This window comes from Manis pentadactyla, chromosome 11 (assembly GCF_030020395.1).
Source record: "Manis pentadactyla isolate mManPen7 chromosome 11, mManPen7.hap1, whole genome shotgun sequence".
In the NCBI taxonomy this organism is placed as follows: Eukaryota; Metazoa; Chordata; class Mammalia; order Pholidota; family Manidae; genus Manis; species Manis pentadactyla.
Window position 1 is genome coordinate 84,180,765 of NC_080029.1, and position 13,651 is coordinate 84,194,415.

The 13,651-nt window shown below is 46.2% G+C and overlaps 1 protein-coding gene across 2 annotated transcripts in view; it reads right to left on the reverse strand.

The window, feature by feature from the left end:
- The window catches only part of SCG5 (secretogranin V), a 53,177-nt gene that overhangs the window by 38,292 nt on the left and 1,234 nt on the right, over window positions 1-13,651 (reverse strand). For both annotated transcript variants that reach the window (XM_036887579.2, XM_036887578.2), the window contains exon 2: window positions 13,091-13,323. In XM_036887579.2, coding sequence (XP_036743474.1) covers window positions 13,091-13,316 — 226 coding nt within the window. In that variant the 5' untranslated portion in view covers window positions 13,317-13,323. The remainder of the gene's footprint in view (window positions 1-13,090; window positions 13,324-13,651) is intronic.

Sequence of the window (13,651 nt, forward strand, 5' to 3'; positions counted from 1 at the left end):
ATCAGGAGGGTCTCCTGGGCATCCGCAGGGCAGGCTACTTGTCTGCACTGACTGTCCCCACAGCCATAATGTCTCTTATGCAGAGAAAACCTTAGATAGGCTACTGGGGGAAATGACAGTGATGGCAGGAGGCTGCTGGGATCCCTGCTGGAAAGGCCTGTCACCACGGTCACTTCAGGCCCGGGGGAGGAATCACTCTGCCCTGCTCAGCCCAAATGCCAGTGGAAAACTTCTCTCCCTGCTGCGTGCGGCGCCCCCTCCCACTGGACACTGAGTATACTCTAAAGTGTGGTGAGGTCAGTATCTGAGCCCCTGGAGCTTATAATCACATGTGTCCAAGTGAATAGTCTTGTGGAAAGGGTGGAGCTGTGAGAGGAAAGATCCATTTCACAGATTATTCGGCATGTACTGAGCACTGCAGGAGGCACGCCTCCCTTACTGTCTCTCTGACAGTAATGCTGAGAGACTGGAGGAACTTCCATCCCTGTCCCCTGAGATCCCAATGGTGTTGGTGCCAAGTGTGCATGTATTTGACCAACACAAGATCCACCCTCCCACCTAATACTGCTACCACCATCACTGTGGCCATCGAGAGCATCTCCAGACTGGGGGCAGCCTTTCTCTCTCCAAGGGGTTGGATGTTACAGGACAAGACCACTCTGCAGGCAAGGTGGTAGGCAGGAAGCCAGAGCTTCCTTGAGAGATCTTAGAGTCCAAATACACACCTGTACCCCTGTCCCCAGATGCTCCTAAGTAGAGAAACTTGGTGACGCCCTTAGAAGTGTCCAGCCTTTCCCACTGCCACCACCCACCCCATAACTACTCTGCCACTCGGCACATCCTGGCTAGAAAGTGTATTTATTTCCACATCTTCCCGCCTGAACCTCAGTCTCCATGATCCACATCCTACCTCTCAAGGAACCCTAGCTGAAGTTCAACTGGTCCAGATGTCTTTTCCGGGGTCCGACACGTTAGCCCTGTCCAGAGCACGTGCCAGGCTCTCAGCTTCCACCCCAGCGTGTTGTGGATGTCATTCCAATCTGTATATCTCTTTTCGTCTCCTAGATCTCGAGTTCCCTCAACAAGGGCTGCAAGTCATAATAAGAGAAAACAGGCCCTGCCATGCCTCTTTGCCGTTTGCATCGCACCCGTTTAGCTGCCTATCTCACTGGAGTGAGGTGGCGAGTGAGAACATAGCTCACCATTTTTGATCTTTCTTGTGTTTTGTCATTTGTGCACCTCTGGATGCCTCTAGACTGAAGACCGATGGCAAATGCAGGGAGAAAACTGTCTAATCTTGCTCCATCCTTGATTTTCTGTACAATGCTCAGTTCTTCTTGTCAGAGTTTAACCTTCCCTAACAGGTTAAAAGAAGATAATGCTAAACTCTAACTTCTTTTACAAAAATTCTATGTAAGTAAAGTAGATGTGTGTTTATTGGTTTTTAAAACATACCAAGGCCACAGTTCCTGGCAGGTAGGAGGCACTCAGTAATTCTTGTGGAATAAATCGAAATGGAAACGTGTTAGATGGTATTTTGATAGGATGCGTGGTTCAGGGGAAGTGTATCCATCACTGCCTGCCAGACATTCCAGCATGTGGACAGTCAGTCAGCTCTCAAGCTGCTAAGAGCATGCTTTCCAATTAATCTGTGCAGCTTTCTTTTGCTGACATCTCTTATGTCCACATGAGCATGATTCACTCTTGACTTGGCAGCTCACTAAAGTCTTCTTGACTTTAAAGATGTTTTTATAACCTATCTCACAGCAAAAGACAATACTTACACAGCCACAGGACAAGAAGGAGAACAGACCGTAGTTAAATATGGAAACGCTGTGATTTCCCGGGGTCCTCAGAAAGCACCCATCCTCTCCACAGTCACATGTTTTTAAGTCCTCACTGATAGGGAGAACAGTGCTTGATCAGCCCAGGGCAGAAACTGGCTCCTCTGAAGTGCAATATGCAACTACTGGGGGCAGTTTTCCCAGGCCAGCCTTAGGGGACACAGGAACCAGGGAACGTAGGATAGACTACAGGTATGAGTGTCACCTGGCCTTGAAGCCGTTACCCCTGGAAACATACATGGTAAGTTGAAAGACATAATGAGAGTGATTCTGTGCATTTGTGTAACATTTTCTATTGTCCAAAACATTTTTCTACACATTATTTAACTGCCATATCAGCACTGTGAGACAGATCAGATGAAGACAGTAAACTTCACAGCCCCAGGGACTTGCTTGGTGCCACACGGCAGGTCTGAGCCAGGACGAGAACCCCTGGACTTCCTGCCTCGGCGCCCTTCCTGCTCTGCTTGCCACAACCTCGCTCCCCTGCCATGTACACCATGTGCCCCTTTTGCCACTCCAATCACGTGGCACACCATGGCCGAGATGCATGCTTAGTTTTAACTGTGTTGCCAAAATGTGGTCTGCTCAACCCCTCCAGCCTGCTTCAATCGCTGTCTTTATGAACCGTGGTGCCCAAGGTATTTGCACCGATTTGTTCCAGGAGTACAGTTTGTTAGAAAATTTGCTTCCTGTAGCTTCATGTCCCTGAAACGCCATCTGCTCAACCCCACATGTGGTTTACCACGACTCGCAGCACCATTACAGTTTCTCAGCTAAATATCACAGGATTATACAAGTCTTTGGGGACAGAAGACAGCTGGTTGGGGAGATACATCCAACCCTACACAGCTGGCTCACTATCTAACTCATAAAGCTCAAACTGTGGGATTGTGGGCAACTTGAAACTTTTTTCACCATTATAAATGTTGTATCAAATGAGACAGAGTGCAGGAAAGTATTTTTGCAAACCATAAAATATTATATAAAGTTTAGTCACCACTACTATTCCATTTCCTGTGTGTGCATGATCCCCTCTGTCACTTATCTGTGGAAAATTGTTCAATACGGTTTCCCTGGCAACTCAGCACACTTCTTGTTGCCTCGCCTGTTTTCAAGATGTCCTATGTCAGGTGATGTGAGACAAGGTCCTAGCTTAAACCTGGTCGGGGCTTCAGAAAGGACAGCAGGTCCAGGAGGACACCTGCCAGAAGCCTTTTTGCACAATGAACAGAGAAACCTCTGGGGGAAAAGGCCACACTAAGGGAAAGCAGAGTGGGGCTTGCTGATCCTGAAGGCTGGGCTAAATCATGTCTTCGTGGTCAGTGGGGAAGGAGGAATGTTTAGCCCCCATGGCACCCAATGCTTAGATCTGTCTCCCTGCCAAACCTCCCATGGGAATCTTATGGAAAGCACGGGGCAAGCGGATGGGAAGGTGTGGGGAACAGTGGGAAATACAATGGAAAGCTCTATCTTCCCAACAACTTTCTAGCATTTAGGGGCACAAGGCATACTGAGGGACCTCTGCCTGTCATCCCTACCCAACACACTACAACAGGACTCCTGGAGGGCAGCTGGCACCCTGCTGAAGGGAACACGGAGAGGACAAAGGGAAAAGGGTAACTGCCCCAAAGGCCAATTCATTATGCTTGGGGGCATGCGAGGGGTGTGCTCTGGGATCTCAGGAAGGATGCAGGGCACTGTGCAGGGAGCTGAGGTCCTGAGTGAGCAGATGTGAGAAAGCCAGTGAATTCGGGATGGCTAGGATTAACATGCCCCAAATGTACTGACAGTCTGTGTTACAGTCGGATGGTCTGGACTGAAGTAACACGAGTCTCACTTGCTGGCACCTCAGAAGTTATTGCTGCTTCAAAGAAGCAAATAGAGCAAGGTGATTTCAACAAACGGGTAGTGAGCGTCTATCATGTGGCTGGCCCAGTCTAGGCCCCACAGACACAAAAGGCCAGCAGACATCGTGTCTGCTTCTGCAGGTCTTTCTGGCCCACGAGGAGGGCAGGCTGCACCTATTGTAAATGCCTATTCACGAAGAGTCTTTGAGCAACGAGTCCAAAGAAGGGCCAAAAATGAGTCCCGGAGTATTTATCTTTATGCTTAAAGATACACCTAATTTCAGCCTGGTCCAGGACCAGCACTGTCCACCTCTATGCCATAATCAACTAGCCTAAAAAGCAGCATCCTTTTTAGACAGAACAGAAGAAAAGAGCACCAGGGCCCAGCTCAGGCTCCAAACCCACGTACAAAACTCACTGCATGTCTAGAAAAGTCACTTCTCTGAGCTTCTCTTTCACATCTGCAAAATGTGGCAAGAAACACCTACCCTTCTTGCCTGTCTCAAGGAAGAGGTCATGATGGGTAAGCATGAAGATGATCTGAGATCCAGCATCTATAAAGACGTATTCAAAAGCACAAGATTGTCCTTCTGTGGATTTAATGACTTCCCTTAGAAAACAGGAGCTCCATGGCAGCAAGTGGTTCTGCTTCGCTCGTTCACTCTGCTGTGATGGTGAACTTCACATGCCAGCTTGGTCAGGCTGCGGTGCCAGCTGGTCGGTCAAACGTCAGGCTAGATGCTGTTGTCTAGGTATTTTTTAGATGTATTAACATTAAAATCAGTAGCCCTCGAGTAAAGCAGACTATCCTCTTTAATGTGTGTGAGACTTACCCAGAGGAAGGCCTTAAGAGAAAAGACTGATGTTTCCTGATAGGAAAAGGACCTCTGCTCCAGAGGGCCTCCGACTCAAGATCACATCAGCTCCTCCCTGGGTCTCCAGCACGCCGGTCAGCCCTGCACATTTCAGGCTTTCCGGCCCCTCCAGCTGCAGGAGCCGATTCCTTAAAATAAATCTCTCTGTGTCTCCCTCTGCTTCTCTCTCCCTTTCTCTCTCTCTCTTTTTTCTTACCTTAATCACACTTTGGGCAGCTTAACACATATCAAACCCCATTAAATCTCTCTCTCCAAAAGGATACAGAACAATAAAGGAAAGTATGCAGCAATATCCAGTCACCAAATGGCAGTCCAATATTTTGAGATACGCATGATGTTTTATCCATACTCAACTCATATCTGACAACCATGTGATATATGATGATGTTTCTACCAGCCTGAATGCCCAGTAACACTAGCATCTTCCTTTTAGTGATGTCAGGGTGCCCTGAAAAGTCACCCCGAGGCACTACCAACTTGATTTTATCCACGCTTTATCAGCCAGTTGTCTGCTCTTCAGCTTGCCTCTTGCATACCTCCTCTCCACTGGCTCTGGCCAATTAGCACTAAAACAAGTTTAAATCTCTAAAACAATTGCCACATCACCCCCTTTCCCAGCTCCACATCACCCCCTCCATTCTTCCACAGCTGTGTCTCAGGCTCCCCCCCTGTTACCCGACTTTCCGGGAGCAGACTGTCAGTGAGCCCTCTTCCCTGTTTCCTGCCCAGCCTGCCCCACAGAACAGGCTCCACCCTCAGCCCCTGGTGGCCCCGCTGTTGCTTCACCCAGTGGGAACCTCACACACGACGGTCCTTACTTCACGTGCCCTTGGCTGATTTTGATAATGGCGACCCAGGCACCTTGTTGAAACACTTGTTCCCTGTTTTGCTTTGTTTTTTACACTGCACCTTTTGGCCCAGTCTCTCTGGGTTTCTTGTGCAGATTCTTCTGCCTGGCCCTAAATCATCTTCAAGTCCTTTTCCTTAGGGGCCCTCTTTTTGTTCCCCGATACTTGCCCAGAGTAACCTCATCCATTCCCAGAGCATCAACCACCACTAACGAGGGGATGACTCTGAAATCCCACCTTCACTGGCCTCTCTCCTGGGTCACGCACATCGCAGTGCCTTCTGCACACCTGCCCCTGGATGTCTAGAGCACCTCAAACACAACATGAAAATAAATCATTGTTTTCATCTCCCCATCCTGCACTTCCCGCACCCCCAATAAAAAAACCTCCCAAACCTCCTTCTCATTCTTTTGGATTTCTTATCACTCTCTCTGCTGTTGGCCAAGAGTGAGAACTGGAAACCATCCAGGGACTTTTTTAAGGATTTGAGTTCAGGGTAGGCTCAACGGAACCCCAAAGGACATGTGCCAGACGGGAGGCTCCAGACTTCTTTCTCAAAGACAGCTTTCAGATCCACTGCTATCACTGGCCCCCCAGGAAGGGCACAGCCTAGAAACAGATCTTAGTCAAGATACCTGGGTCAAGAGTCAGCCCCACTGCTTCCCGCAACTGCAGAGAGCAACCAGCTGGACGGTAAATGAGGCCCCAGGCCTGCTGCTCAGTTTCTTTTCCCTCCAACCTTCAAATGGGAAGCAACTGTTGTCACCATGTGGCAAAGTTGAGGTACTGCAGCTCCTTTATAAAGGCCAAAGGTTGGCTGAACAAACAGGTTACTTAGATCCACCCCTTCACGTAGGCTTTGTTACCAAGGACTCTCTCCACTTGATACTTGCTAAGAAAATAATCTTGGTTCTCTTTGTTTTTGAAATGAAAAAAAAAAAAAATGATGTCCAAAAGTCAGTGTTACAAAAAAGAATTCTGATATATTTATACTGGGCAATATAGATCTAAAATTATTTAGAACCATCCAAGGCCAATATTTATAAATTTTTGTCTCAGTGGTTTGATATCTGGTGTTACCACAATGCTAGATATCTGGTGGCCTAGAACGGTGGAGAAGATAAACAGGCGGCACTGAGGAGACCTTTCACCTGAGGCTCTTAACATTCTGCAAACAAAAGCTCATCTTCTGGCTGGATTCATCCAAAGCCCTCCTGACCGTCAGCTGGCAGAGCCAGTGCTTACTCCCCAGAGTTTCTATCCCATGGCAAATGCTCTCTGAATCAGTTCCCTAGACAGCTGGTGGCTTGACCTGTTTCTGAGGATATTATAGCAGTTGTAGCCACTTAGCTAGTCATGGGGACCAAGGAGCAACTCTGGGCTTGGGGGGTGAGAAGCACTGTTGAATTACAAGGCCCACTGAAGCCTATCTGAACTGTACTACTAATGAGAAATAATACCGGGGAGAGCCAGTAAAGACTGAAGATATGCTGTCGATGATCCACAAAGAGAGAGGAGTCAGGCCTGTGTTCAGTTCCCAATGGCGGCCACTTACCGCCTGTGAGAGAGTGGGCTGGAAGCCCTGCTTACAGATGAGAAAACCAAGGAAAGTTGCCAAGATCCCACACAGCTAGTAAGGAGTATGGTCAAGGCTCAGCCCTGTCTCCTTGCCATGAAGGGTATGTTCTCTTCTCTATAAAAAAAATTGGTTTCTGTTTGTGTTTTTGTTTTCCTTTGGGCTAAGAATTTGTACATTTGAACAATGCTCCTTACCAAGTCATGTTTAAGGTGTCTATGGAGAAATAAAAAGTAAACCCCAATCCTCTGGATGTTTTGGCAAATTCTTCCTCCCCAGTGACCACCTAGAGCAATTAACCACCAGGAGGCCGACTACCAGGTTCGGGAGTCCTCTGATATACTTCGATCCAGTTGGGCCCCTGCTGGTTAAGTTCTGGAACTGTCCAAAGTCCTTTCTGATTCTCAGTGGGCAGCCATGCCCTGGGCACACACCCAGCGCCTTGCTGATGAGTCACAAAGCAAGCAGGCCTTTTGCTGAGCACCTATTGCTGAGCTCCTGGCAAAAACTTCTAGGTAGACTTTTTAAAAACACAGATAGAAATGGAATATTTCCTTTGAACTGTAAGGAAAAGAGTCTCAACAGATCCAAATATTGAATAGTATGTAAATAGTACTGTTGTTGCCAGATACATTAATTTTTTCCTGGATATTATATATTCATTCCTCAAATATTTGCTGAGTTGCCTACTACATGTCTGTGTATCAGTCAGTAAACGAAAGAGACATAGTCTCATGATCTTACCTTCCAGTGGGGAGACAAACAATAGGCAAGGAAACAAACATCAATTATAAATGACAAAAAATGCTCCGGAGCTTAAAAAGCAAATGGACACTGTGACAGAGAATGGGGGCTGCTCAGGCAGAGAGTGGGGCAGGCCCCTCTAGGTGACTTCAAAACTGAGACCTGCAGAGGAGGATTCAGCCATGCAGAGTGGGAAGAACAGGTGTTGTGAAGGCTTGGAGGTGGAAGAGACTGGTGTGACACAAGGACTGAAGGCAGGCCAGGGTGTGGGGAGCAGAATAGGGCATCTGGGAGGTGTGGATCTTTGTAGGTCATGGCTAGAAGCGTTATATTTATCTAGGTGTAATGGGAAGCCACTGATTGAATTTTAACCTTGGAGAGTGACATTGAGCTGATTCAAACTATTGTTTTTTATTAGTTAATTAAATTACATTATTTGCATACTTTTTTTACAATTTCTTTTTAATTTTTAATTTTAATTTGAAAGGAACCAAAAACAGAAGCAGGAAGATCAATTAGGAGACAATTTCATAAGTCCATTCCAGACACAATGGCATCTAGGGCCAGGGAGTTGGGAATAGAGGTAGAGAGAAGGGAGGACAAGCAAGTTATAGATGTATTTTAGAAGAAAAAATGAGATAAATTGTTTATCATATGGGTATGATATGTGATGGAGAAAAATCAAGGATCACTTCAGACTTTTAGCCTGGCCTAGATAGCTAAGTGGTGGCACCATTCATTTAGACAGAAAAGACAGGTAGACAGGTTGAGGGAGGTGGTGATCTGGGAAGCAGAGTTGACACAGGTAACTCAGCGCATCTCATGAGCCTACAGACATACAGGAAAGAAAGTGTGGACTGAAAATACAACTACTGGAGCCATCAGCAAAGAAATAGACTTTGGAGTCAAAAGAATGAATGAGATAATCTAGACAGAGAATTTAGAATAATAAGAGAAGTGGGCCCTGCGCTGAGCCCTTAGCAATTAAAAGCTGCTTTAGAGGAGCTGGAGAAACCAGCCAGTGAAACTGGGAAGAAATGGTGAAAGGGAGAGGGGAAAGGAGGGAAGTTGAAACTGTGGCATTTGGACGTCTGTGGGCTTTGTGGAACCCAGACTGAGTAAGGTGGGGGTTTTAAGAGGGGAGGGGTCGTGCAAGCTGAACGCCGCGGAGGCCGAGCAGCATGCAGGCAGAACGCAGGTGCATTGGGCCTGGAAGTGGTTGGCCTTGACAAGAACAGCCCCCAAAACATTCCACAATTAACATGAGCCAAACTGAAATTGAGATCATCTGCTGGAGAGTTCAGTTTGCTTTTCTTGTAGAAAACCACCTTTCCAGTTCCTCAGGCCAAAATCTTGGCATCACTCCTGACTCCTCTCTTCCTTGCAGTTCCCGCCTCCAGCCCGCTAGCAACCCCTGTTGGCTCTAACTTCAGAACAAGTCCGTCACCTGACCGTGTCTCACCACTTCTCCGGCTGCCATGCCGGTTCCTCTCTGCCCTGGATGATCACAGCGGCTTCTCAGCTGACCTCCGTGATTCCAGTCCCCTTCCCGCCGAGAATATTTTCAGTACAGAAGTTGGAGTGGCCCTTTTCAAAGGGAGGCTGATCACACCACTCTGTCCCAAGCCTCCAACCGCTTCAGATAAATACTCAGGGGAAAAGCCAAAGTCCTTACAGGACTCTAAGATCCATGATGTGATCTGTGCCCACACCCGGCCTCCGACCTCCCCTCCCCGCCGCGGCTCATTTCCGCCCCCACCACTCCCCGGAGGCTTGGGCTTCGGGCCTCCAGCGGCTGTGCTCCCATCGCATGTTTTTTGCACTTGCCGAGGTCTGCTTGGAACGTCTTCCTCCACGTATCACATGGCCCACTCTTTCAACACTCAGATTTTTGCTTTACCTTCCCAGGGAGGAATCCCTCAGCCTTATTTCAAATTGTTTCCTCCATCCCCCTCCTCTGCTTTATGTTTTTATAGCACTTACAACAATCTGACTTATTATATATTTTACTTATTTATTTAAGGACTGTATTTCCCTGCCCTGACAATCTTTGAGGTTCCTGTTTATTTCCTTGGTACCTACAACAGTGCCTGGCATTCAAGAAATACTTATTGACTTGACAAATGTATAGTGGGAACAGTGGGTGACAAGGGACTAGGAGAGGACTGGAGGTGACCCCAGGGACCTAACGGTAATTCATACTGATACTATATCCTATGCTAAAGGGCTGGTTTGTGATCCTATGTTTGAGAGCTAATATACATCGTCAATACTGAGAGGAATCTAAGCATCATGTAATTAATCAGAATAGACAAAATAAGAGAAGATTGTCTTCTATGTGCCATGCATTAATTAGACAATGAACAGCCCTGCCTGCAAGGGACTTAGAGTTCAGTAATTGTCATCTAAAGTGATGATGATTCATGTAGAAATGATTTCACGATAGTGCAGTGATGCATGCTAAAACTTTGTTTTTACTTCTCCAGACTGGACTATTTCCTGCTTATAGGTAAGTAAGTTTAATCCTACCTCCAACCAAAACGGAAATTTAGAGAAGTAATTTGCTTGATGTCCTATCACTAATAAATGATGGAGCAAGCATGTAAATCTAGGTGCTTCTGGGAATAGTCTAACTCCTTAAATGTGTGTTAAAATTCACAGCATGTGTTATGTGTCTTCTATAAAAACTAGAAAAAAAAACTGTGCTGACTTGGCCTTTCATAATAAAATCTAAAATGAATGTTGGAAGGGTATGGAATATGCCCCATGTGTCTGCCAGAGGTCTGGGAATCGCAAGACTGAATGTCTGAGCAGCGACAATGCTAGTAGACAGATGCGTTGAAATGATGTTACACTCACTTAAGTGAGTATTACACCACCCTGCAGATTAAATGCCAAGGTCCAGGACTAGGCAAAAGCCAAGCTTCTAATTTGGTTTCTTTTTTTCCCTCTGATTTGGACTATTTTCTGTCTTGGCTTTCAACCACATGTATTAGGCAGAATTCTGAAATGACCCCCAAGATTCCCACCCTGCAGAATCCTCTGCCTTTGGGTATGGGTGGGACCTGTGAATATAATGGGATATCACTCTCTTGGTAAAGGAGAAAGGTGATGGGACAGTCATTCCTTTACTTATAATTAGGAGACTAAAAGGATACTCTCCCTCTGGCTTTTGAGAAGTTATCTGCAGTCTTGTGAGAAGACCTTGTTCTTTATAACCTGGGGGTGGCCTCTAAGAGCTGAGAGGGACCCTGGCTGACAGTGTAAGTAAGAGGACCTCTGTCCCACAACAGCAAGAAACTGAGTTCTGCCAACAACCTTAATGAGTTTGGAAGAGGACCTACCCCCACCCTCGCCCCAGCTCCCACCAAGACTGTATCCCTCTCTGGTCATTATCGTGATTTCAGCCAATAAGCAAACCCACGCCCAGCTTCTGATGGAAGGAAACTGTGAGATAATAAACAGATATTGACTTAAGATACTACATTTGGGGTAATTTGCTACACAGTAATAGAAAATGAAAACACAATCCAATTTTCCTCATTCACACAGACATTTAGAGGAGACTCAGCATGGCTGTGACCTCATATTCCCCCAGGGAAATAATGGAAAGAAACAGAGTTTTAAATTCTGAACAGTCCCAATCCATGCTCTTCTAAACCTTGTGGCCTTTTCACTTGCCGGTCTCTGATGAACTCCTATTCAAACTTCAAAACCCAGGTCAAATGTTGCTTCTTTGAAGAAGTATTTCCTTACAGTCACCCCCAACCACTCCCAAGTGGAATAAATTACTCCTGTCCATTCACCTCATGGCAGCAGCTTGTCTGTGCATATACCAAACACTTGCCCGTGATGCACTGTATCACCCCTGCCACAGGCTGGCAGCTGTGTGGGGGCACAGCTGCCCAGGCTCCTGAGGAACAGCTGGCATGGAGGTGGACAGAGAGGCTCTGGACAGACACAACCTGCTGATGCTCAGGGAGCTGCTGTTTCTTTCCAACAGATAATCAGCCTCAGGTATTAATGGAAACTCGGAAAGCTTTCTCCATGACAACAGTTAGGTTATTAACCAAGCACTAACTGTGTTAAAAGGGCAGATATTTACTCTGTCCAAAGAGCTGGTCTGAAATGGATAGGTGTGCTAGAAGCAACAGGTGGCAGGTGCTGGGAAGAATGTAAATTCTCCCCAAAATGTGTGGCAGAAAGCCTTGTCTGAATGTGCTCTGATTCAAGCCCTATGCTAGGTTTGCATGCTTGCTGATTCAAATCATCTGTGTTAATTTGTTCCTGAAATCAAATGCCAAGCTAAACAGACAACAATCCCACAGAGTTAGTTTTACTCAGTGGCTTGAAACTATGGGCAATAAGACAGAAATGAGAATCCTGTATCAACAATATCCATGGTATTCACAGGACTCCAGGGCAGGTAGCATTTTTAGGAAATCGTGGACTCAGGGACAATGATGCATAACCATTCCACAGAGACTAGTATTTGCTTGATGTGTGTTTGAAACTCCCTGAAAGAATTCAAATTTCTCCTTAGGACCTACTCCCATGGGCAATTACTTGAAGGGCTCCTTTGCAGTTAATCTAACTTAACCATGCTACTGCGTTGGGCTCCACCTCAGTAGAGAAGGAGATCATTGAGAATCAGAGAGAATACAAAACAAGGCATGGAAATGAGGCCTCTGTTCGTACAGCTGCTCATTATTACCAGCTTAGAAGAGCTAGGTTCAGATTCTTTCTATAAACGAATCATTAATTAAACAACAAAGTACTACTTTTTAATAAACGTATTACAGCCACATTGGCAGAATGAAGAAAAATTCCTAGGAAAAATGATCTTGCCATACAATTTAATTAACATTTGTTATGTTTTAAATATTTTTAAGTTTTTGACATGAACTGTTAATGTCAATACCTCTTTTGAATTTTAAGAATTTTAAGGCTCCTTTGAATTTTAAGACATCATCCTTAAGAATCACATGAGATCCTACATTTTGAGAATCATTCACAAGCACTGGCTGGCAATGACTCAAAGAGCAGCCAGCCAGGGGCCACATCTTCCAGAAGATGAATACGTGGGGCCTGGGTTGTAATGGTTCTTTAGGGATAACACTAGATGTTTCTTTGTTCACTCAATAAATATTAGTGTGCAGACTTTGTGCTAGGTGCTAGGGCTATGAATTAGGTCCCTGCTCTCACAGGGCTTACGTTCTCCTGGGATGTATGTGTGCATATACTGTGAAGAAGAAGAAAGGGAAAATTGAGAGAAGAGGTAGAGTTTCTTTGATCTGTCTTAATTATTTTAAATGCTAATGAAATCCTCAAACTGGCAGAACATGATAAATACCTTCGATGCTCTGTGGGCCCACAAGATTCATGGCCTGGTGAGCTGGGTACTCCACCCGCGGCCTGGCGATACCCAGCTGCTCCATAACGCCGTGGAGCAACCTCTGGATGTCTGTTTCTGAGACCCGGTTAGGGGTTCTCGGGCTGTATGCAGATGTTGTGGTCCATCCCAATGCCCACCAAAACACTAGGCCACATAGCATGGTAGAGACCATCCTGGAGACCATCTTTATCCTGCAGAAAATAGACCAAATATACATCGATGGCCATGATTGGCAGCTGTGATGATGTAATCACACAGTCACTCCAGGGAGAGATTCAAAGACAGCCCAGAAAGGGACTGCAATGAAGAATCCCTTGGGGTTTGCTGTTGCTGTGTCCACTCTAGTCAGGACATCTGCTGTGAGAGGGTCTTACAGAAACACAACACTCTGAGATAGCCAGTTCCCTCTGTACCTGCATTCTTGGGAAGACTAGACAGGAATGGCAGATCTCCCCCCTTTTTCATCCTTGCAGCTCCCTGAACGTTCTGTGTCATCCCAACCCCACCGCTCTCTCCTCT